The sequence below is a fragment of the Synchiropus splendidus genome, chromosome 7 (genome assembly GCF_027744825.2).
Source record: "Synchiropus splendidus isolate RoL2022-P1 chromosome 7, RoL_Sspl_1.0, whole genome shotgun sequence".
NCBI lineage: Eukaryota > Metazoa > Chordata > Actinopteri > Syngnathiformes > Callionymidae > Synchiropus > Synchiropus splendidus.
Window position 1 is genome coordinate 6,662,498 of NC_071340.1, and position 26,202 is coordinate 6,688,699.

A 26,202-nucleotide genomic window follows, 5' to 3' on the forward strand; every position below is an offset into this window, starting at 1 on the left:
AACACTTTTCAAACGCCCCGTAGTGCGATTACGTTACGTTCATGGCATTGTTTTCAGGGCTTCATGCCATTAGCATGGCTGTGGGTGATGACTGAGATTTCTTTGAGAAGAGCGGTCTGAAAGGTGCAAATTAAATATAGCTTTATTATTATTACATTACAAATGAGAAAATGAGTATCAGTTAAATTGGTGGTGGAATTAAGCTCAATGCAACTTAAAGCACCCACACAGAGGCACTTCTATACACAGGATGGACTCGGATATAACACAGGAATATATTTCATGGTTTTCATACACATGGCCTCTTTTGCAGACACGATAAATAAATGCCAATTAAAAATTGAAGGTATTCAACTGAAAGTCACTGTACTAAATATAAACATTCCACAAAACCCACTATGAATGAAAATGGAGAGCCCTTACTTGAGGTGTAGATGGAAAGGACAAACCCCCTTTTACAGTACTTCAGTATAGCTTTATTGCTTGTTGTTGAAGCATGATGCTGCGCAGGTACATTAAAATCTCTGCAGAGCCCTTAGTGTAAGGACCGAATGTGCTGCAGAGCATGTGCTGCTTGAATCCAACAACTTTTGCAAACAAAGTGCACAGTGGATAGCCTCTGTGCAGATGACTTCATCAGTGAGTAGAGAGAGCACATGAGACTTGGTGTACTCCGGTAATAACTCTGTTCACATCAACAGTGACGGCAAATAAATTGACCCTTGTAAATAGAACTATTTGGTATGACTTTAAAACTAAACCTACCATTCAAAAACTATCCCCCTTTCCTCACTAAAGCTCTGCTTCCTAATCTCGAATACTACGTGAGGGATGACGGGTCAATCCAAACAAAATATTAGTGGTGTTAGAATTCACTATAGTTAACGTGTTTTTTTTTTTTACAAAATGTTTTTAATTTATAAGACAAAAAGTAGGTTCAAGCTATTGGTAATCACCAAGGCACTAAGCAATTTTCAAGTTTCAACTTTGTCAAACACTAGTCATTGTTTATCGTAGGGATCACTCCAAATGGTCATGTACAGTAATGCATAAAATACCTTTCTTCTTTCAGCCACAAAATTATGTTGAGCCACAGAACATGCCAGAAAAGGTCATTAATTGCTGTAAATAAATTTCACTCGACGAAATAGATTACCAGCTATGCAAAGTTTGTAGGACAACATGTATTTGCAAAGGCAAATATTTTACAATCATACATTACAGGAGTACTTATGAGTCAGAACATCCAACATTCACTAGAAGAAGGCTTCAGGATCGTACCTGTACTATTGCACTTCCATTTGTCCAGCGACAGAATGGCCCGAGCCGGGGCGAGGAAAGCAAAAGCACTGGCCTGGAAGAGGGGCAACCTTGACACAAAAAGGATGAAAAGAAAAAAAAACATGAAGTTGCCAGGCATTCAAAAATAAGAATGTTTCAAATGGGAGTCAAATACTAGGTGGGTTACTATCTCGTGTGGAGAAGTTTCTAGACAGAATTTAATATAGTAGTTACTATGAGCACACGACTGAATGTTTACAAATCTGTGTAATCCGGACTGAAAGACAGTATCCACCTCTTGGAAACATTCCTTCCTCGCAATTCCTAGCATGAACAAGTTTCAAGTCGAGTCACATGATTATTTGGTGTGAGATTCATAATGATATTCACTCCAATTTATTGAAGATGTTAAGTCATGGAACACATCCAAAAATGAAATGAATAATACCCGATTATTCAAGTACTTTTCAAATGTATTCGAGTCTATGTTGATAACAGAGATAATGAAGCAAAAGACATGGTGTTTCAGCTAATTATAAAAAGCTAATCTTGCATCATTGTCATCAAAACAAAACAATGAACAGCTACCACCCCACAGCAAGAAAGTTGCAGGTTCGATTCCTGCTTGTGGCAACCTCACACCTGGGTTTGCGTGTTCTCCCCATGCTTTGTGTCCTCCCACAGTCCAAAAGCATGCAGGGTTGACAGAGCACTCTAAATTGTGTGTGGTTGTGAATGGTTGTTTGCCCCTGCCTCTTGTGCAAAGTAGCAGGCCCCAGCCCACCACTACCCCCAATAGGCAAGCTTTGACATAACATTCGTAACTGTCATATTACTCATCATGTTCCCACTCATGCTGTGTATGCGCATAATTCAACATTTCTTCTTCAGATTTAAATCACTCTCTCACTTGGAGGAGAATATTAGCAAAACGTCTTTTTGTTCATTTTCATTCATCACATTTAAATGCTACCTGATTTAAGTCAAAACTACTCATTTTAGAATGTCCTTGTTAAACAAATCACACTTGACCTCATTATTTACAGTATTTAGATGACAAAGAAACAAAACTGCTGCCACAGATGACATGCTTTAGTGGCACTTAAAACCATGTGAGCCCTCTTCAGCAGTGACTTATATTTTCCTCTGACTCTCGGTGAGCCTGCTACAAGTGGTTGTCACAACCACTTACTTTTGACACAAGCACATGGGAAAATCGAAACAGCAAGAATAGAATCTCTGTTGGGAAAAAGGTTCACCATTTGAACGGCTGTTTATAAAAAGCTTTTTGATAATCAGCAGGACAAAGTAGCATTTTTTAATTCTTTAGTTCTCTGCACAATTGTCTGTTTTATATTTGTGTGCACTGGAGACGTGCAAGGATGCATTCACTCTATTTTGATGTGTGAGTTGTTAATCTGCTTCCAAAAACTAAACAACAAACAAGTTAAATGCCTGGATTTTGAAAAACCTCTCAAATGTTTTTACACTTCCACATCAATGCAGTTCTTCAGATATTTTGATATCAAAAGGTGATGTAAAAGTGAAACACCCACAATCAGAAGTCAGCACCGGCCTCTCGAGGGCACAACATGTCTGCTGCATGAGAGGCTGCAGGGCGGTCTAGTAGCGTATCAGAGCGCTCTTCATGTGGTGTAGATGCAGGGGAGATGTAGTAAAACATCTATCTGGTGGACAGGTGCTCCCCCACCACACCTGAACTTGCTAGCACAAAGCCCAAACACGCTCCAGGAATATTACAGATAGAACATATCAGAAAAAATCTGTAATGGAAACAGGTTTGAAGCGCAAGACATCTGCTCTCACACCTGCGGACAACTTTGAGTCATCACCTTATCCCTTTTGGCGCTAGAATCCTTTCAATGAAATATTCAACTTTGATATCACTATTTCAAAATGCAGTGGCTTCAAAAATGGCTAGATATGACGGCATACTGTAAAATAGACCTAAAGTTTAATATGGAACCAAACTCACTCTAATTTGTATATTATGACATGACCAGGCGACGACCATGGCAAATTACATAGCTTTTACAGATGCTTATCTGATCCACTGGAGACATTCTTCCATGCAACAATGGTGATGATGATATCCACGATGATGGCTGGGCATCATCATTCTTCTAAACCTTCTACTTCGTCTGCTGCCATTTCCCACCATCTGCTTGTGTAAAGTAGTAACCACGTCGGGCTTCATATGTGAGGCTTGTTAAAATGCTGCAATTTTGCAAACTTTGATGCCCAAAGCTATGTTTTGCACTGTGGGAGGAAACCAGAGTGCTTCTGATTTTTACAACCCATCGCATAATAGATGCATATGACTGGAACTTAAACAAGATGAACAATCCAAATAAAAATCTAGCCACATGGATGGCATTTATAAGCAACACGATGGTGTTTCAGTTCTGCAAACAAAAACCACGAGTGTGACAGGTCCCAGTTCAACACACACACAGACACACACACACGCACGCACTTATCCTCACTTCACAGTGACAAGAGAAGGCACAGTGGGCACTACAAGTCAATGATAGTGCTCAAGGACCCTCAGTGAGAGTGAGTGGAGGAGTGGACGTCAAGTACCTGCAGCCCAGAGTAGTTTGGAGAAGGGTCGTGATCCCGACACAGAAGAAGATGGTCCCGATGAGCTGGCTGGTGGCCCACTGGTCAAAGCCCACACACATGGCCTCGGCAAGGAGGAACGGCACAGCGATGGTTCCGCTAAAACAGGTCAAATAATGCTGGAAACAAAGACTACAATCAGACCAACAAAAAGATGACAGAGACTTGTTTTTGTCATGACAGCTTATTGGTGAAACCACAAGTCATGCTGACACCACCGTAGTGTGGCATTTCTAATTCACATATTACTCTTCACCAACATAAACCCTGATTGTGTGGCAATGATGTCACTCTGCAGATGGTTGTTTCAGTTTACCACAGCACACACAGCAACAAAGAAAAATCAGATGAGCTATCTGAGATGAGGGCTAGTTGCACCAGAGATAACACCATTCATTCTTTGGTTGGTGTGTGTGTCAATGAATCATTCCACTGTTACCTGCATGCCTAAAAACACGCACAGATACCAAGGTGGCGTGTCTTCAATGGTGTAAATCATGTCCATCCTCCTCGCGTCCACACTGTCTGTGCTGTCCAATGTCTCTGACATAGAGCTCTGTACACACACATACACAAACTTCATTATATAGTTGTTACTGATATAGGAAGCAAAATCTGGTGAAAAGAGAGGGAAAACTGACTACTTTTTCCTCACCTCAGCATAGAAAAATGATGAGTCATGGTGAAACATAAACCATTTACATTATGATGACTTTTACTTTTTTTTTATCATTATCAAACACACCCGTGCTCAGCTTCCGCTTTCACAGCATTTGTCATCATGTAATAAAAATAACTTCCATTTCCTGTATAATTTGCATTTCCTGTAAAGCTAATGTAAAAGGAAGTCTTTACCATGACTAGACACAATTATAGCACCCAAAAAGCAGCAGCTTTTTAGCCATGTAATTATAATCACTACAAGCTTCTTCTTGAGGTACCTTTTCTGCTCCGTGACCGTCTTTGCCGTAGATGGACATCAGCTCTGTGTTTTCCGTGTCCTGGTCTCCACTGGCAGCACCCACCCCATTCACCACCACCTGAAGATTCAAATTGTACATTCGACTAAGTATTATTATATAATTTGCAGTCCGTCTCACTGGTTAAACCGTGTGTGCTGATCGGCTGGAACAAAATCCTGCACCACTACAGCTCTTTGAGGACCCTCGTCCAAGGTGTCAGCCATCCTGACACAATATGTCTATTCCAGGTTCTACTTTTTTGGAATGCAAAAGACAAAACAATACACTGGTTGACTTTCTCTACATGTAAACGATTGTGGCACACTGTCAATTGCTTAAATGCGTGCCGCCATGCCTTCAGAATAATGACACATAACGCATCAAGGAGATGGACAAGATCATAATGCTTTGAAGTCGTGCATCTGGCTGGATATATGAAGAGACAGAAACGAGGGGAGAGCTGCAGATAGGAGAGCGATAAACCTCTCCTGGTTAAAGACTACTGTTTTACTGTCGCCAATTGCAATTCTATGTCAAGAGTCCCCCCTCTGCTTCCTTGTTTCTCTGTTGGCTCACTTTTTGATTGGCTTATTTATTTATTTATTTTAATGGAGGGTGCGCTCTGCCATGGTTTAAAAAATCATAGTGAAAGCCTCGTTATATATTTATTTCACTGCGATAGTTGTTGCCATATATTTCAACAACGCTTGTGCCGTTACATGAGTGTGTTTGAATTTTTCTTTTTGCTACTTCCTTGGCACAACTAGTTAGGACTGAATGGACATCCATTCATCCTCACCAAATGTGTTTTTTATTGCTTGAAAATCTGTATTTGCTTGGAAGGGTGCAGTCAAATCTCTTGGATAAATGCAAATGCATATGCAAACTGACAACTTGTGACAGGTCTGCGTCCTTGTGCTTGAGTGTTGACATTGGAAGTATGAGAGAAAGATGGAAAACATGTCCATCAGACATGTTCACAGCCATTTGTAGGAAACACACATTTGATTTATTTTAAAAGAGTTGAAAGTAGTCCTCAGTGCTGTGAACAATTTTGGGAAAAAAACTGAATTGGGATTTTTTTGTGACAATATTGCGATTTGCAATTCAGACAGGAATTTCTAGAAATTATTTATTTAATTTATTTTGGGAGAGGGTGTTTCTGCATTATTCACTAAACACATGCAATACATCATTCTAAGGTATGACCAAGAGGAACTGATACAATGAACATCTAAACACTTCTTCTCCATGAGCTAGGCCTACATGTTATGAAATTATATGAAATGATGCATACACTGATATGAATAACTTTTCTTTCTTTAAGTACTGAATCATAAAAAGAAAAACCTTTAATCACTATGCAATATTACTATAATGTAGCACAACAACAGCTGCAAATGAAAAATGAATAATATAAACACAACCCTGGTCGCATTGTTGATGGGCATCCTCACTGCAAAAACTTGGTTCTAGACTGGAATTCATGATTGTATCGAGTATGATGGATCAGTTGGAAAAATCATTATTGATCATAAATCCTAGTGCCCAACAAGACCAAGTTTGTAATTATGGACATTTTCAATACCTGCACAACACAAACATGATAGTGAAGGAATAAGTTAGATAAATGGTCCAAAACATATATATTTTATCCATCCATCCATCCATCCATTCTCCTCGGGCTTCCACAAAGTTGGATCATGTAGCAAAAGCCTCTCACCGAGTTGTTCTGATGCACCACCAAGGTTTTCCCAGGTTATCTGAGAGATATTCTCTCAGCAGGACGCCCAGGGTCGCTCTCAGTTGACCGTAACACCTCACCAGGAGGCTTTTAATTTCGACATTTTAAAATCATTCTAACATAATGTTAACAATAACTTTGAATTTTACTGTTTATGGGGATGGTGACCATTTGCAGAAATATTGGCAAATATGACATCATATTACAGAACTCATATCTATAGTTTGCAACAAACTGCATTACTTTCAACTTAATAGATCTCAGAGTTTTACATACTGTATTTTCTTAAAATAGCATCTCAGTTTTACTTTCTATTTCTTATGAACTCCTGTTAATCGTCTTGATAGACATAATGTCAACTTTAATTCACATTTTCTGTCGGCAAAAAAAAAAAAAAACATCTCACATAAATTGCAAATGTTGCTTATGATGCACAGTTTCAGCAGTCAAATGGTGGATAATAAAAACCTTTGTCAAGGTGGGAGAAGAGCTATATTTTACGACCAAACCACATGTTCATTTATCTTCATGGCGTACGGAATAACTGCGATTTGAAGCATTATTCCCCAATACACATCCTCAATAGTTCTATTAATTAATTCTAATTCTATTGGTCAGCACCATCCCACAATCACCGTCAGGTGTCGTATATCGTCTTATCACACCTGTGTGACCTCTGCAGAAAGATTATGGTCCCTGTTTACAATATAAATTTAGGGGAAAAAATCTGCTAAACTAAGAATAATAACAACACCCGGTATAGTAACACACATGATTAAGTACATAAGTTACCTCTCTGTGTTGTTTTTTTGATTATGACAAAAATATGGCAAAGTAACTCGGGGACGAGCCAGCTGTGGCCTCCACCAGTACCATTTGTCATGAAATAAAGAAAGAGAATAGAATGCATTTTACAAGATGGCTGAAAACATGTGTCTAAAATGTGAAGAGCACTCAGGTCATTCTCACAAATTAATGTTCACAGTGTTTCAACTTTGTCTTGACGTGAACCGTGTGGACATTAATACCAGGAATGTTCACTCTGTACTAGCCAGGCGATAAAACAAGTGGAGATACTTACTGGAATGGGATAGAAGTCAGATTCATGCTTGACCTCATCTTCATATTTTCCTGCCTCACTGCTGTTGTCCATCGTTTTAGAAGAGGTGTTCTTCCCCACGCCCATTCTCAAGTCTTCAGAGTCTTCTTGACCGTCCTCCCTCTCTGTCCTCACTGTGTCTCGCTCTGCTAGAAACTCGTCAGATAAGCTCTTCAGTCCAATATCATCGTCCAGGGAGTCCTTATCTAGGAGGAGGAGGACCACAGAAGAGACAAGCAGAGGGATTCATTTGTTGAGCCATTACACAATAGCCTCACAGTCAGGTGTGATGTCACTGATGGAGCCCAAGGGTCCGACCGGCACAACTTATCTTGGATCTGTTTATCTTCTGCCATCATTGTACAACGATTGTGGCAGCGTAATATTTCATAGTGCCTCATTAGGAAGGGCACTGTTGTGATGTGTCAGTTTAACAGCCAGTAACTGTTAGGAACAAACACAGCAGCTATTACAATTTCCTGATGATACATGATAATTTATTCATTTATGTGAATGAACAAAAACATTCTTTAATAAAAGGAAATGGAAGCAGAAAAGTGGAGAAAAGAGAATAAGTAAATGAAGAAATACTGCAAATAAAAAGCAAACGTCACAAAAAGACCAACTTGGAGAGAGCAATTCTATATTTAAGGCTGAAAGGAGCAAAGAGTTGTCTATCTGTGCAGCAGTTTGGCGAGTACAAAATTTAAGATAATTCAACACAGCAACAGCATATGGCTCGACAGTAGTTGACTAGTAGTAGGACTTGATCAATCAGTTTCACATTGTAATCAGCAATTACAAATGTTGGCTGAAAGAGCATAAAACAGGTGAAATTTTGGTTTGACATCTTGACATGATTTGCATGCGCAACACTACTAAAGCCACAAACAAGTGCGGCCGACGCTGAACAACGTTTACCAGTACTACCTTAGCTGTCACTAATTGTCACTACGTACTCATTGTCATGCACATCTACATATATTGCTGCAACACTAGTGGCCAGCGTTAACATAAAAAATTTCACCATTTATACTACGGTATACATCACAAGACCAGACTGCAATCAGACTACTCAAACAGAATATTCTTATTCTCTCTCAAGAGAGAGAAAATCAGCTATTGATTGGATAAGAATTTTGTTTTACAGAGAAGCAAAAAGTTCAATTATTTACGATGAATAACATTTAAAGGGAGCAGGCTAAAATAGTATCATTACACACCAGAGAGACAGACTTGTGTTGGGGCTACAAAATATGGAAATGATGGCCAAATTCCTGCATCAGTTTTCATTTCATATACTCCACTGTTGACATTTCTGGCAAGAAGTTTATTTCTGCCTACGCTGTCTCTCCTTCAAGCTCCCTCTTAGTTTGCTTTCCAAAGACAATTCCCACCCAGCCAGTCCCTCCGCTTGCAGTGTAAGATATTGGGATTGTTTCAATACCTAGATGACACATCCCATCACTCCTGTCAAGCTGGGCAGCTGGGAGCATCTGTGCGGGAGGGTAAAGATGGGGATAAAGGAGGAGGAGACAGAGAGAGCTAGATGGGTCATATAAGAGAGCAGATGATGAGATAGAGGAGGAGGGGGAAAAAGGAGGGAGGTGAGAGAAGTTAATTTGACACACAGCATTCAATCAGAAGCAATTTAGTGTTGTAATCTTATTTTGAAACAGCACGTGGGAAGCTAAATAAACACAAACGGAATCATGCAATAAATGATCTGAAACTTTGAAAAGACAACTCGATAGCTAGAGGGCCTCATGCGAGTCCTGACAAAGAGCTACGGACAGGGCTGCATCCTCACAGCAAGAAGCTCACTGGTTTGAATGGAACTGGTTTCCTACCACCTTAGAAAGAACACAAGCCTTGTCTCTAAATTGTCTTGAGATGAGTATGTGTGCGTGTTTGTTTGTGTGTTGCCTCAAGGCCGGGTAACCTGTCCAGAATGTCCTTCGCCTTTCAGAGGATACTGCACTACCAGTTAGTTGTGGCCACACTGATGAAGTCCCTTGAAATGTCATTATCTACAGGATTTACACAAGTCTGCATATGGAATGCACAATCATACATGTTAGCAAAAGCATACATTTGAGCACAAGAAGTATGAGTTGCATCTGTCAGAGAATGTTTAAAAATATGCACTTAATATGCCCTCTATAATTAAATTTCCATCATGACAACAGCAGAACAATCTAGGCCTTGACATGTTTATCATCTAAAATATTTTCATTGCTTTGAACTGCACAATAATCAATCCAGCCCGCAAGAGCTTTAAACATGTTCAGCTGGCTCAAAATTCGATCCACTGCTGAATGCTAGTAAACCAAATCTACACCACAACAAAAGCCTTTTGCTATCGATTCCTATCATATGGTCATGAAAAATGTTCAGTCAGTCAAGGAACTAAAGTGAATACTTTCCGGAAAACAAGTGTCTCTTGTGAAGGACTAAACACCAAGATGCTGTATACTAAAATTAGCCTCCAATAATTGAGGTAGTTTGATATCATTGGACTTGGACTTGTCTCCTGTGATTTTTATTTAATGTGACTCTATCACTATGGATAAAAGTAGAATGTGCACACAATTTAACCATTATTAAACACATCTGATTCCGCTAGTTTAACAGCAAGTTGTAAATGATCTTTCCATAAAATGAAATTGAGAAGACATAAGATTTTGAGTAGATCATGATAGGTTTCAAGTAGATCTAGAAAGGTTTTGAAGGTTTGATAGTTTGGTTGTACGGATCCTCACTGCTCATGCGACCAGCTACTTTCAGAACAAGCTAAACACCTGACTTTTAAAAACAGAATCCAAGTGAATCTTGGGTATATTACTGACCTTCCCTCAGTCTTAACCAATACACCACCTAGTATGCACTTCATGCAAGCAGTGCAAGTTCAAATCCTGGCTGTGAACTTTATTTTCACATCATCCAAACACAATACTTGAATCACAGAAATTGTCATTTTCATTGAATGTTTTGAAGTCATGAAGAATGAGCTCCTTGTCAGAGGTACGTGCTGCCAAAGTTAGATTTCAAGTCCTTCATACATAGAGCAGTGCATGGACCAGATTGCTACTGAGAGCTATTTTGTCCTAAAAACTGATATGTCTACTTCAAGAACACAAACAAGCTCAATCTTGCAAGATTGACGCCATTCCGATCTTCAAGGTGACTGGAATGTACTGTTATTGGTAAGAAATATGCAGGCCTATAATGAGAGGGAAAACCCACCCCCACTGCATTTTCTTATATCAGACAAAACCGCCATTATGGAATGTAAACAACTGCATGCTGAAAAAGTGGACCAGGATGTGGGCGAATTTAGGTCAGCCCGAGCCTTTTCCACTGACATTAAGAAAAACATCCTGATCTGGCAGATGGTGAACCACTTGAGTGGATTCAGCAAAACTAAACTTTGGACGAGAAATTAACACACATCTGGAGGTTAAGAAAATGGATCTGAAAGTGGGAGTGGCATTATGTAACTGTGCTTAAGTTTAGCTCTGTTGAGTGGTGTGGTTCTGCTATAATATTGCCATTGATGCAAAGATACAAAGACATTAGCATTGAGGTAAAAAAAAAAAAAGCTAACGAAATGACCGACAGAAGGCACCAGCAATTTTTAAACTCGCAGGTCGGTACCTCCTGGATCCATAACCATGGTAACCTGATCTGTGAATCCTGTGTAGGCTTGTGTGGGATTTACAGAAAGAAATTCACACCAGATGTCTGTGTCAGCAAACCTCCTGAACAGAGTTATGTACGCAAACCCCATAACACGCAGATTGAACCCATGTGATGCAATGTAAAGTCAAGATCCTAATGACAAATTGTGATCAAGTACGACAGATAATCAAAGTTAATGGAAAGACAAGGAGTTTAGTTAGGAGTTATTTTATCAGTTTACCGAGTTGGAAGTACTGTAACATGCATGTGTAACACCTGCTGTTTAAATGCGACTTAACATTGACTGCCAGGTTAAATTGGCTGATGTCGCTATCAGACATTGAATTCTTCAATCCGGAATCACATATTGGGAAGTGTGAAAACTAAATATAGGATGGTGCTCAAGTGACTCTTGTGTCACAAGCTTTCAGAAAAACAGTCTTGCTGAATAAATTAGCACATCATGAAAATGTGTTGTGGTGGGACAGAAAATTGGCTGATAATTGAGAGAGAAAATTGGCTGAAACTTTGAAACAGTTTGTGTAAAAATGCAAGAAAGGACTAGTCTGGTGCTCTGGTCTAAACTCTCAGTGAACCTAAACTGGCTGTTGAGACACAGTAAAATACATAAAACCGTCTATTCTGAAACCTTCAGCTTCTTTTGGACGACACCAAGATGTTTCAAAGTTCACTGTGGAATTGTGTGTCCCAATTGGACAACTCACAAAGGAGGCGTCCTGCAGGCAGTGTTACTAACTCATGTTTCACACATTTACTCTATCTTTGATCATTTCTTTGATGCCCATGGAATCAAATGAGCGTACACACTGTTTAAGTTTTCAGTTGTTTTGAGGTGCGAAAACAGAATTTTCTTTGACAAACCAAATGTGTTCTTGACTATTTTTGCAATAAAAGAAAACAAAAAAAAGTAACCACTTTGGATATTTGACATTATTCACCAAGCAGTTCATATTTTATTCGGGTCTGGCCACAAACTTTAATTCGGTGCATCCCTAGTATTAAGTACTCATAGCGGTAATGGATGTCAAGCAAGTACTCAAATATAGTAATCATACTCAAAAAGTGGTATTGAAACATCCCTACAATTTCCCAACAAATCCCAACAATGAGGATGCAGTAGAATATTGCAATAAAGCCAATCTAGGGGGTAGAATTACAAACATCTGTAAGATATGGAACAAGTGTCATGACATTTCCAATGAGAAAGAAAAGACGACATCTTCAGACTGGAGGCCAAACATTCTACAGACCACAGAAACTTATTTAATTCCAGCAGCAGAACTTTCAACATTCAGACCTACTACCTTGTACAGTGGAAACCCAACTCCGGATGCAATCTCATAAGCTATGCAGACTCAAAACAAAGTGGTTGGAAAATTCTAAAATTCTGAAGAATGAATAATAGTGAAGAAGATTAATATTTCAATGTCGCAACACTTGAGATGATGATCATTTGTCCTGTACCTAGCTAGGTCAGTTCAGGTGACAATATCAGTTGCACCAACACGTGCTGCAAAGGAATCTCTCTCAGAAGAAGATTTAACATTGGGTGTGACAGTCACACCTCATCTCGAACACGTGTGCATGGAAAACCTGCAGGGGGGTGAAAGAGTTGGTGATGGACTTGTACTAGATAAACAGTCTCTGTTAATTAAAAGCATTTCTGTCCAAGATCTCTCATAACACACGCCTCATCTCATCTCAGGAACAACAGCCTCCCACCATTAGAAAGCAGTCCTTCAGTTCCAGCATCAGTGACAACAGTGATTGTTGACACTATTATCAACAGGTGCTGGAGAAGAGGCATGAAGGATGCAGAGACCAACAATCTCGTGATGAAGGTTGGAACAAAAAGACAGACGTAAAGAACCACCAAGACAAAAGCTGCTTATTCAATGTGCTCAACCTGATCTTTAGGCAGATGGTTGGACCTTGAGAAAAAAAAGAGAACATCAAATCAAAGATCAAGATCATCGTAAAGATTTCTCTAGATAAGATCAGAGTACACAACTTAATTTTTTACAGAATGATGCCATAGCTGGGCAATGAAACCAAATACTGCTGATCTATGCTCACTCAGCTAAAAGGGCAAGTTTCCCCACAAATTCCCCAAAATATCTCCTAAGGACGTAGGAATCCATATATTCGTAAAGGGAACGTCATGCAAATTGAGTTATGCAAATATAGCTGACGCTAAATCCAGTCTGCAACACAACACTGCACACGTGACAGTTTCCTATTTCAACAAGGACAGTGGCCGAGTTGCAGGGGATTGTAAAACGCCTAAAGGTTGTGTTTACATTTACAAATCCTCTGTCAGTAGAACAGAGGTGAGATAACAGAGTGAAATGAGAAAAAAGTTAAAAGCACAAAGACCCTTGACTACTAAGGTTGATGCGACTCCATTTAGTTTTATAAATATATAATTATAAAAAATATATTATTATAAAACTAATACATAAATAAAGCGTAGAGTGAATCCGCAATGTACGGAACAATAGTAACTGATTACTTGATAAAAAAAACCCTTCAAAAGTTCAACATATCAATGTTTAATAACTATAAACAAACTTTACAGTCAGGTCAGATGATACGACCCAAAGGACATCTGGTAAAAATCTGATTTGATGCAATAGCTATAAATGACAGTAACAACAATGTTTCATTGAACCAAAGCCACTGCTGTGACAAATTCCACATGACTTCACTTGTGTAGGCTGACTGGACCATCTACCATCAAACTTGTCACGCTAAACATTCCACTTCGTTTCACATTGGTACAAAACAGTAAATTGGTGGAGAGCTAATCTCAAATATTAACTTGAGTTAGGTAAACAGATGACTACTCTGCAAAGCGCTCACATCAACACAGACTCACACAGCATGCCACTAAGACTGCCTCAGTGGGTACCGTGCCCTTAAATGTTATTGTTCTCAGACAAAAGCAGGAGTGTACTGTAACTGTACACTTTCCTCTCTCAGGTTGCCAGGGTCACTCCATCACCTCCAGCTGTTTGCCCCGCAGGCATATTTAAACACCTTTGTATTCCATTGTTGAGTGGAGTTGATAAAATGCTAGAGGAAAATCTAATCCCAATATCTAGATTCTCAGCAGCAACCGTTTCAAACCTCCCAGCGCTTCTGAGGCTTCACTGACCACGAAAAAGGTCAACTTGTTCATTGCTGGCCAAGCACTACTTTGACTAGATTTAAATGGAGTATTAAATAGGTAAACATATCAATCAAAACCCAGTGTAAATTCTGTCTAATTTCATCTAGTAGAAAAACAAGGTTTCCATTCACATGATAAGAACAAGTTCTACAAAACTGGGAGCTTATCAATGGCACCACAGGACATCCATGAAAACTAATGCTCAAATAAATATGGAAGGAAAGAGAAGAAATCGAATCTAATTAAAAAAAAAAAGCTCACCAACGTAGTCTACCATGGACAAGACTTCTGCATTCTTAAAATGACCAATAAACAAGTGACAGATAAGAGGCACATCTGCTGAGGAGCGATTGGAAACAATATCTGTTGAGGCTGTGAAAAGACAAAACTGATAAGGAATGAAGAAACAAACACTTAAACCTTAGACTAACATGAAAACCAAGGCCTCACTGACAAATGTGACTAACTCCAGGGTCGTCTTTTATTTCATGGCATTTCATTGCCGTCTCTAATCTCACTAGATAGCAGAGCATCTTGACGCACTGTTTCCTGAGGAGAACACAACCCTGTGCAGCCCCACCCTCAAACAACTATAAAGACACACGTTTCTCAATGCAGGAATTGAGATATTACTAGGGAGATGAGGCGTGGGTTTGGACCACTTGTCATTAACCTGTTGGCATTTGGGTTTAAATAGTTCTGGTACTGGAGCTTTGCTTAAAAAAACCCAAAAAGGTTAGCACTCTGACCTTGCAGATTTCTCTTGAAGGTATCACAAATACGTTAAGGAACATGCCCAACTGAGCAACCAATCAAAGAGACATACAATATATGCGTCAAATGTTCAGACCCAAATCAAGCAGTAACTTAAGGAAACCACAAAGACGATGGGAATCGCGTTTAGACTGAGCTGCTCAGTGTCTTTCCTCTGAGGTTGTCAATACTGACATCCTCTATATGATCGATGGTTGTCCTCGGGTGCAGAACTCCGGGGACATTGGTGGGATGATGATGATTTAATACAGATCCTAATTGGTTTTCTTGTGCAGTGTAGAGGTCTTTCTTTATGATCCTGGCTCGCAATCACTGAAACAATTTATCACCAAACATTCATGCACATCCCAATTTAACTCCAGATGTTTACTGTAAGGTGTTATGGCACAGAAACACTTTGTGGGTATAAAGAGTAGGGATGAAGGGATGAATTAAATCATTTTAATTCAGACATGTTTTACATACCTCTTCAAGGAGGAAAAAACCTGCATGAACTATTGTATTGAAGAATGCATGAACTATTCTGTCAAAAGGACAACTGAAAAACATTTAATTTCAGACGTTGCAGTGCGGCGAATCTCTTGAGACTTTGCTATGTCCATGAAATATTTACATACATTCACCCGACGGATTCAAAACCTGCTTCTAGGTGCCTAATTGTGTTTGGGTATTTGTCCAGATTTTAGCACCTGTTATGCATGTTGAGCATTTATGCCTCCAAAACGTATCCCGTCATCAAGCCATTACTAGTCAGGGTCAGGTAATAACTGTTTTTCGTGGCCTTAACTACAGCTTAAGATCTTTCTAACAAGCGCCTGATTGTCTCTGTAAGCAACGTGCTCATGTTAATAACCACGTGTCAGGTGTGAAATGTCATGCACTCAAAGTGAAAATTATTTTTTCCCCACGTTGCTCAATCTGATTGCGAAAGAGAAGGGACACTCACATGCAGGACTTATTCAAACATGATTTGCACAGCTAAATGGTGGCATGGAAAGGGCACAGCAACATCTGCGCTCAATACCACACTTATTGTGATGTGTGTAGAGTCATGCATATTTTTTGAGTGTATGTCGTTTTCTAGATTTCAGTGTACGTCATGTTTTTGTGTAAAATCTATACAAGTTTGCACATGAGAGCCCAGTTCTTGTCAAAGTGATAGCCTTCCTTTGATACATATTGCTGAGGAACTACAAAAACAACAAGAAAATAAATGTCCCTCACAGCCAGAGTTGGACATGGTGTGCAAATGGACCACTTTGGATGTAAAACCATGAGAGAATTAATGAGACATGGCCATTAGACCATCATCTCTCATCCGTCACCTGATTAAAGTTTGATGAAGCTTCCAGTATTTACAAAGCTTCGTAAATCAGCTCCAGGAACTGCTTCAACAAGAAAAAGCACTCCATAGAATTAATCATGATCATGACTGACACCAACTTATTCCATAAGACCATCCTTAATCAGACACAGATTTGTGCTTACGGTTGCTATGCTGCTCTCAAACAGTGTAGAGATAATGGGAACCTGGTAGCCAAGATTGACTTGACGGACAAGGTATTATTTGAGTTTAGATCGCAACATGACACATTTAATTGTCAGTGTTTATTAGCCATTTTTTGGAGAATGACAACACTAAACCTTCACTCTAGGTTAGTGTTTGGGCGAAGCCATTTATCACCCGACAACTGTCAGACAGAAACAACCCAAATGACCTTGATCAAACGTTTATATGCAAAGGTTGCTTTCTGTCAGCATCAAAAACACGCACAAATTCCAGACACACACACACACACAAAGAGCAACATACAGAGCACACAACATTGTGTGGTTGCAACATATGGAGGAGACGTTGGGGACGGCATCAACCTGGAGTGACACATAAAAAATATAAACGATCAGGTTGACCATGCACATTAAGACACAAGACCCATTACTGGCTTGGAAGTAGGAACTAAAAAGTCAGTGGTGACTAAACTTGTATATTCCAGAACATCATTAATTTGTAGCTGTCAAAGTAAGAAACACTCTGTTATGTCACAGCTTTGTACCAAGAACTGCACGCTACAATCTGACCAATCAATTACTACTTGGCACGAACACGCACGTACTTAAGATTTACACAGTACAGTGGGAAAAGCCCAACATGACCCAGCACTCAAGAGTAATCTTAGTCACATGCTGCCAGCAACACGGCAAATGATGCCAAGAACCCAGGAAAGTGACCCACTAAAGTTCTGCATCTGTCAAGCAACGGGACCCATTCTTGCCTGATTAGCGGGAAGTTTGAAATGACCTTCAAGCCTCAAACAGAAAGGACAGATCAATACATCACAAAGAAGTAAAACATTGGTGAGGTACAGTACTGGAGCAGGTTTTTAGCTAGGTGGGCGCCTGCAAAACTTGCAAAAATTTGAAAAAACGCCCCATTCTTGGCCGCCAGATGCCACCATATACCAGCGTAATCTGCCAGTCAAGAATTGGGCGTCCATTTTTTTCATGTTTTGCAGATGCCCAGACGCCCTCCTGGCTAAAAGCCTGCTCTAGAAGAATAAAAAAAAAAACAGACAGTCTTTGGAAAGGGAAGCACAACCTTCCTTGCGGAGGTTGCCGACATTAAAACCTGAATATAGAAGATAACACATGGGAGGGAGGGTGGGTAATTGTTGTTTGTTTTTTTTGCCTGCATCATTAAGATAATTGATGCAGTAGTATAATAGATTTTTGTAGAATGTGACTCAATCCGACATGAGCAGAGAATTAAATGACTTAAATGACTGTTTATTCTATACTATATTTAGATTGGCAAATCATGATGGTGGCAATATTTAAGCGTTTATAGAACTTCAAACTCAAAAGGCCTAATGTACCAAAACTTGCATAGATTTTATTCTGAAATATGGCGTACGTTCAAATCCAGAAAGCCACGTTTACCTAACGGTTCTCTTGCCATGCCCTATTTTGAAAACATAAATCATGTTACAATGAGCTCTGCACCCAAGAGTAGACTCTCTTTCAGATCATCCAAATAGAATATAGATAACAGAATAGAAGCGAGGAATTACACAGAATACCAATAGGACATGACTCTCAGAATTAATTTATGATCTCCGTTTGTTAAATTGAAACAATAATTACCATTGTTGAAAATTACACACGGTGAAAAGATGGACATATTGAAGACACTTTAGTTTAGACCTTATTTTCAGGAGTACTTTGCTCACAAAGACGATGAGATACTCGATAGCAAAGATAGTTTAGGCAGCGAAAAACAACAGACCACAGATTAGTAATGATGCCGTGACTCACCAAGAAGTCACCTGTCTGTTCCAGCAACACTGTTCCTAGTTTATTGTATTTGTGCATTACATAAGATGCTTTAAATGGTGTATATACAATGAAAATGTTTCTTATTAACATGTACATGATGCGATGTTTTTAGATGAGATGTTCATGTGTTGTTCTGTTCATTAATGAAGCCTTCTGTTGTTTTGACTGTTCCAGAGTGCATTACTAGTTCTGTAGATGTAAATGTGGAGTGTTGTTAAAAGACGTTGGCGTTGCGTCAATTTGATAACATAAAAGGTCCAACGTGTTGTCACTGACCACAGTTATATGTTGGCCCAGGACGCCGAATTATTGCTTTAGGTGTTAAAACACCCGGATGCCAGAAATTTCACACCAAGGGAACTACATGGTGATGCGGCTGCTCATGGCTTCAGATAGAAATGGGTGATGTCTACAAACAGGACTTCTGCTACATGTAAATGGTCATGGGACACTTGGATACAGACATACATCTTCAGTTAACCGGCGCTTAGTCCTGTTAAGGGTTGCGGGCAGCGCTGGAGCCTATCCCAGCGGTCGTTGGGCGAGAGGCTGGAATACACCTTGGACAGGTCCCAAGTCCCTCGCAGGGCACACTCACCATTGACACACGCACACCTCGGGGCACTCCCACCACAAAATAAAAGCCTGCATGCCTTCAGAATTATGATATATCTTTAAGATGAAGTGATCACAAAATAAAGTGATAAAATAAAGTGGAACATTCAAATATGCACCTGCAAGTCACCCTGATTATGGTGGTTTTCTGTGTATTTTAATGGAAAAATCCCCCCCAAAAAATTGCAATCATCAAAGGACAGGTACGCGCGCCCCACTGGAAACCTGAAGGAACAGACTGTCTGTAGATTGGGAACCGGTTTACTTTCTCATGAATAAAAGCTAGTGTTTTTATTGTCATCCATTCATTTCAAAACTGCTTCCTTGTTTCTTAGTTGGATTGCTTCTTGATTGGCTACATTCCATTCCAGTAGTGGTGAGGTAATCTGGGGGTGTATGTTGCATGGAATTGCTATGCACGTGCCTTTAATACATTAAAAGTGCTATCCTAAGTACATTCAGAATTTGTCAACAGAGACGTGCTCTGAAGTCCAGAGTAGTGCATTTCATCAGGTTTTGTTTACCAATTTTGAGTCCAGTCATTTTGTCCACAGTTGGCCACTAAGCCTAACAGCAGCAGAGGTTTTTGTGCTCTGTGCAAGATGCTCTACATCCAGGTGGTCCGAGGGTTTGATGTGCTTTGGGGTATGCACATAACCAAGTTCTCATCAAGCTTTTCATTGGTTTTAAAAAATGTCTATTTATTTCACCCTGTCAACAACACTCACGTGGTACTCCTAAATACTAGCCCTGGGTGTGGCAGATACTCAGAGAGTGTGGAACAAAAACCAGCACTCACAGCACCCCTTCTGTGGATCATTTTGACTGGATCTTGTCTATTTGCTCTACCTTATATTAATAAATATAAAATTCATATCCACCTCCATTCAATCTGCAGAAATCAGTGACAAGAAATTTATAAATTTATATTTGTGTTTCTAAGATAAATCAATCATCGTTAACACTAGCCTCTAAAAAGCCACCACACACAAGAGAGGTTGAAGATTTGCTGCGACACACGTTTAATCATGGCCCCTCACAGGCTGAAATTAATTAAACCACAACTTCACCAAATGCCACATTCACAGAGTATAATTCACATCTCCTTTATAATGTGTGTGTGTTGTTGTGTGTACACATACTGTAAGCAGCTACACGCCTGCGTATTCCCGTTTCCAGGACAACCCCACCACCGGGAGCCAATAAATCCTAATGGCCAAGTGTGCTCTGGTGTCCCAGATATTGCTGCCTGGGAGCCTCGCAGCGGCTGTTTCGTTGACGCCACCATTAATCTTAGTCTTACAAGTGATGCTTGACGGGGATGACGCGCAGGTTCGGTTCTCAAGAGTAAAGTGATGTCGTCACGAGAGTCAAGTTATATCTGAGGACGCCTTGAGGAAAGGAACAGTACCAGAATCCTGATGTGTGGATGTTCACAAAAAAGCAAGTGGGGGTTTTATGCACACCTACACATATTTAATAACGACAACTTTCATATCTTGTGCATGAAAATGATCACACATGCAGGGAGTGAAACACTTAAATTATCATAAAAAAATACAGAAAATGTTAAAATGTTGGGAGTATTAAATACAACATGTACTATACCTGTCACTCTTTGTAAAACGCATAAGACAGTCAATACATTAAAAAGATCCAAGGATCCCATTTTTATAGAAAAAAAAAAGTTCCTCCAGAAATATAAAATATAGGTTTAAAAGAAACAACTACATAACACAGTAATTCACATCAGTAAGGCTTGGTACTTAAGAGCTGGTTGTTTTGTGACCACACACTCTATTTCCTCTTCCAGAAAATCAGAGAGTTACTATCCAAATAGTCATGTGACATTGGACGCCTGGGGATACGCGACTCACCAAATCAATTTGTTAAGTAAATGTGTGCATCGCATCACAGAAAAGACACCTCCAGGTTTAGTTCATATATTTTTGCGAGAGTAAGGTGACAGTTTTTATGTTTGTGGATGAGGGTGTTGAATAACTGGACACAATACAGTTGGCGTTTCTAAAATGACATGTAGAGCAATAGAAGCTTTCAATATACATTTTAACACAAACAGCTACTCAACCACTGCCTCCTCTTAATGGTAAAAAAGTGTAACATGACAATAATTATACAACATTAGACAATAACTAACAATTGAAGTGTAACAATAGCATGATCATTGACTCGGTTAACGAGCATTGATAAGAGTGGTAGTCTCTCTAGCATTGTCTTGTCATACAAAGATGTACATGCGGAAAAGAAAAAAAAAATGCACACAAAATGAACTCAAGCCAGTACATTCAAGAGTCTCAAGAATAAAAGAAAATTTAAAACGTACATCATTTTAATAAAGATGAGCAGCATTAATGATAAATAGTACGAGAAAGGAAATTTAGGATCAAATGAGACGACCGTCCATTTTGTACTTTTTTCACAACAATCGTGAACATTCTTTGAATTAGATGAAACAGCAGGATTACAACATGCCGTTAATTCATATGAAGGGCCGTTTGCAGAAGGAAGCTAATCGAGACGAATTCATAACTAGAAGGCAGCAAAATCAATGAAGAGATTGGGAACACTGATACTATAGAGCAACGGTGCCTGGAGCAGCCTTGGACTGATAAAGTTTACGCCTCATCTTACATCTCAGTCATTTTCCGAACCTTCAGGGGTATGAATACAAAACTAAACGGCAGAGGGAGGGAATGAATTGGTCAGGCTGAATTTTGCACCTGAAATGCGACCAGAATGACTCGGCGGGCCTGTTTCTCCGTCACACTGAAGCATCACCAGTCACACGGTCGCCGCCAGAGGAAATATTTACATCCCCACGCTGACAGCACGCGCGGCTCTCAGCTACATTTCCACTAACAATACCGGTGTCTTCACATCCAGATGTTAGCTAGGTGTGTTACAACACGTCCAATGGCCTGTTTTCACTCACCTGCGTGGTGGGAGACAAGACACGTCCCTTCGCGGTTGCGTGGAGAAGATGAGCTCGTCGTCTCTCGGACCCAGAAAGGGACTCGGCAACAGCGGACGCAGGAAAGGGGAGGAACCGGTCTTGTAGGACGACTCTTCCGTGACACTCACCTTCCTTCCCCGGCTGGTTTCCGAACAGCTGCCTGTGGAGGATTTGGTCTTTCATAAAGCCACGGGGTTGATGGTGTCACCATGGCGCATGCGCAAACTCCTTCTGACGTAAGGGCATGACAGCCGTAGAGTTGACCAATCCCAGCCAACGTTGCGATGACGTAACATCGAGAGACGTCGACGGCATCTTTTTTTTCTTCATTCATTTTTCATTCGCAACTATAAACATCACGTTGATATCCTCTTCAATTTCTTAATCGTAGCAATTTTTCTAGTTTTCGATATCAATTTTACTGCGAAAATGATTAACACTGCCGTCTAACGGTCATCTTGCTGAACTGTTAGTTTTGACACTGATATAACAAAATAATTTGCCATCCTATCACTCAATGAACACAATAATAACTTGTAAGATACAAAATGCAGTCTCATATATGTAAATATTTGACTTGTTCGCATAAACACAAGCTCTATAGAACTGTGGCTTTCATTAAGAATGACAGACAGAAAAATGACATGGTAAATGGTAAAGATGTGTAAAATAAGAAACATACATACAGATGTATAATATGGACAATTTGTTTCTCCTAAAGTGAGAATAGAGTACAGTTATGTAATCTGAATCTTGACGGGCCGGTCTTAAAAATGCAGCGACCAAAGAGCAATTAAGTAAGGAAATAAAGCTGTCATTGATGTTACAAACAAAACGATGCTTTCCAGAATTTACCCATATTAATTTTGGCACAGTGATCTTGTTGTCCAAGTAAATATGTAATCGCAAGGTTTCACAACTGGTACCATTTTTTATTTAAATAACGTGTCACGTGCCATGAAGTTGAGGTTTGATAAGTCAGCTTGTGCAACAGGGTAATTATCCTCTGTTAAAAGCGTTTAAATGCATTGTTGCATTGTGTAATCGTGTAGTCAGACTTTCCTTTGGCATTATGAAGTCACGTTTTAACGTTCCCTCCCAAACTTTTTTGGACTTCCCCCTTCCATTATGTTCAATTCATTATTTTTCTTCTTTTGGGCTCACAAAAGTCCCAGTAGTTACTGGAAATGATAAAAAACAAAAAAACTTTTGTTAACAAAAGTTAAACAGCGGAACAATTCACAGTAGCAGCTCACTATTAACATATATATATATATATATATATATATATATATATATATATATACACACACACACATATAAACTATTTAGTTTCATTCTCATAACTCTGGAATTTGCAATTGAGGTGTAGGCTGAATCCACACTGGGTTTGTTACCTAAGCATGCCAGTTGATTACAAACATATTTTAAATGTTATTAAAACAGTTCATAGTTCATAGCACCTAAAATCAGCTCACAATCCCCACGTGGACATCTCTTATTAGCTCGTAATACAAATTAGGAAAAGCAATTATCGAAGTCACTTTTGAGTTCAGGATCATTACAGGCCGCGAAATGATCCGCTTGATAGGTGAAAAACAAGACGCATTATAATTATTATTTATTTGTACATATATGTTGTGCTCTACATTACTGCTGAGGAGGGACACCACCGTCTGAGAAGGGCTATTACAATGCTGACTTCGGGTGATGAAGGCACTCAATCACACAACATGAGGCGGATCCTTTGGACAGCAACTTTAATCATCAACTCATAACAACCAACACAAAGATCCAAACGCTTCTGTGCATGACGGTGTGGCCCTGACGGGTCAGCATGCTTCCAAATACTGAAGGACGAGCTCAGATCAGACCACACATAAATAGTTCGCCCACCATCCAATCATAAACGTTTTCTTACAAACACACAAATTTGACAGTTGGTTTGACAGTTCACTTTGGAACAGATGTAGATAATATTCTTCTGAATCAATTTGATCTATTTTATAGAGCATCAAAACGTAAAATAGTTTATTATTATATTTTTGCAACATCATCATCTGGTACCTGTACTTTATTCCAATCTTTTATAATAAAAAACAAAAATCTATTTTGATGAATAATTATACTAATATTACTGACTAAATCTTTCATTTATTACTGCTTGTTCCCAGCGTGCCAGAGTTGAGAGGAACTTAACCCTACTAGAAACTAGATTTGTTGAGATTATTTGTATCGGAAATAAAATGTTGATGCAGATGTAATGAGATACGTCTTATCAAATACAGAAATTCTCAAAAAAGCAATCATAGTTAGAACACATGTTCGGTTGTATTTGTAATAAATTATGAAGTACAACTCTTTGTGACTAATACCTTATTAAATTACAGAAAAATAGCCATTTTGAATCAAGTAAACAACAACAGAACATCATCAGATAAATCTCAAACAATAGATTGTTTCCATCACGGAGTGCAGCACAGGGAGAAGAGAAGAAAGTGGCTTTACATATTTACACAAACACTGCTGTCATCTTCGAGGGGCTCTACAGTGTTTTGTCATCGTATAATACATCCTTAAATTATAGTGCAAGCTAAGTTCACAATATTTGATAATAAACATGCTTTTGTGTCTCTGGGCTACACGTGTGTGAGTGTGGTCCTGAAGTTCAGTGGAACAGGAACTACCACTATGTACTTTGGCATGTCTGGCAGTGGCACCGTTACGAAACTACGCGTGCGTTCGAGGCTACGGTTCCTTCTGAGCAGTGAGATTATGTCAACTGATCTTTTAATGTGTCGCGTTTATGTACTGACAGCAACTTGATGCTTCTTTGAATAGTCCACATCTCAACCTGCGCCATGAATGACATGACTCACCAGCAAATAAATCCCTCAGAACTTCTCAGAGATGCTACAACGTTGATTGAGGCAACAGGATTCATGGGAGTAGCCACCAGGAAGATCAGATTTTTGAAACGTCGGATTTATAACCTATTGTTTTGTACATTACATGTCTGGATACGTTGCTCTAGTGTGTTTGAAATGGGAGAGGGAGTGGGAGAGTCCAGCCGGTGAAAGGGTGACTTTGTGGCTGTCGCACCATCTTGAGTCCTCAAATCACATTTTCAAACAGCTGCATGGAGTTCATGATGTTCTCGTCCTGGAAGATAAAAATGAGAGTGTGACACACAGAGAAAGAGAAAGCAGTTCTTCCTGTTTCCTCATCAAGTATTTGTGAACATGAATATTCTGTATTTTGTATCTTTATTAAGTTCTTTTTCTTCACATACCTACAAGCAACCAAGAGACGTACATCGTTTGATATTTGCCGTTGTGTACGTCGAAGTCCTAAGGCAGTCAAACCCTCAGTGATTCTTGAGTACGTCATCTGTGGCTCACTGTTCATATCAAAGGGATGCGTGATATAGCTCAACAAGTCAGCTGATTCTTGTCAGGCATCTTCAGCACTAGAGAATTCAGGTGGAAGTTCAGTGAAGTTCAGCATGACATGCTTTCCGTCAACCACTGGTGGACCATCCTGTTCAGGCCGGCAATGAAGAACCATGCCCAGGTGTATCTCAAGGCTCCATGCTTGGACCTCTCCCTCTCAACTTAAACTTCGAGCTGAGCTTCAACTGTTGCCATGCGTAATGAGAATCGATGCATGAATGGTCGGAATGTTTTTTCAATGGCAGAAATTAGTGCGACAGACAAGGCTGTGGAAGTATCCATAGTCCATGGTCCAGTTGAAATAGAATGTTAAATGAGCATTCAACTGAATTAAAATAGGCACACTGTTGCAGTCAAGCAAATACCGGAGACGTGCCTCCATGATGTCACTGGAGCAGGCTCCCTGAACCATCCATTATGGGCAGGAAAACAAGCACTTCAGATTCAGCAT

General features: G+C 39.6%; 2 protein-coding genes across 4 annotated transcripts in view; both read right to left on the reverse strand.

The window, feature by feature from the left end:
- Nucleotides 1-22,502, reverse strand: part of slc23a2 (solute carrier family 23 member 2) — a 33,823-nt gene extending 11,321 nt beyond the window's left edge. The window contains exons 1-7 of one of the 2 annotated variants that reach the window (XM_053870338.1): nucleotides 22,279-22,502; nucleotides 9,177-9,274; nucleotides 7,712-7,935; nucleotides 4,866-4,964; nucleotides 4,364-4,480; nucleotides 3,886-4,043; nucleotides 1,282-1,370 (exon numbers count right to left, since the gene is read on the reverse strand). In XM_053870338.1, the coding sequence (XP_053726313.1) occupies nucleotides 1,282-1,370; nucleotides 3,886-4,043; nucleotides 4,364-4,480; nucleotides 4,866-4,964; nucleotides 7,712-7,935; nucleotides 9,177-9,225 (736 nt within the window). In that variant the 5' untranslated portion in view covers nucleotides 9,226-9,274; nucleotides 22,279-22,502. The remainder of the gene's footprint in view (nucleotides 1-1,281; nucleotides 1,371-3,885; nucleotides 4,044-4,363; nucleotides 4,481-4,865; nucleotides 4,965-7,711; nucleotides 7,936-9,176; nucleotides 9,275-22,278) is intronic. The other variant, XM_053870339.1, reaches the window with a different exon arrangement.
- A 1,542-nt stretch (nucleotides 22,503-24,044) lies between these two features.
- Nucleotides 24,045-26,202, reverse strand: part of LOC128762065 (calsenilin-like) — a 43,302-nt gene continuing 41,144 nt past the window's right edge. For both annotated transcript variants that reach the window (XM_053869866.1, XM_053869867.1), the window contains one exon: nucleotides 24,045-25,461. In XM_053869866.1, the coding sequence (XP_053725841.1) occupies nucleotides 25,414-25,461 (48 nt within the window). In that variant the 3' untranslated portion in view covers nucleotides 24,045-25,413. The remainder of the gene's footprint in view (nucleotides 25,462-26,202) is intronic.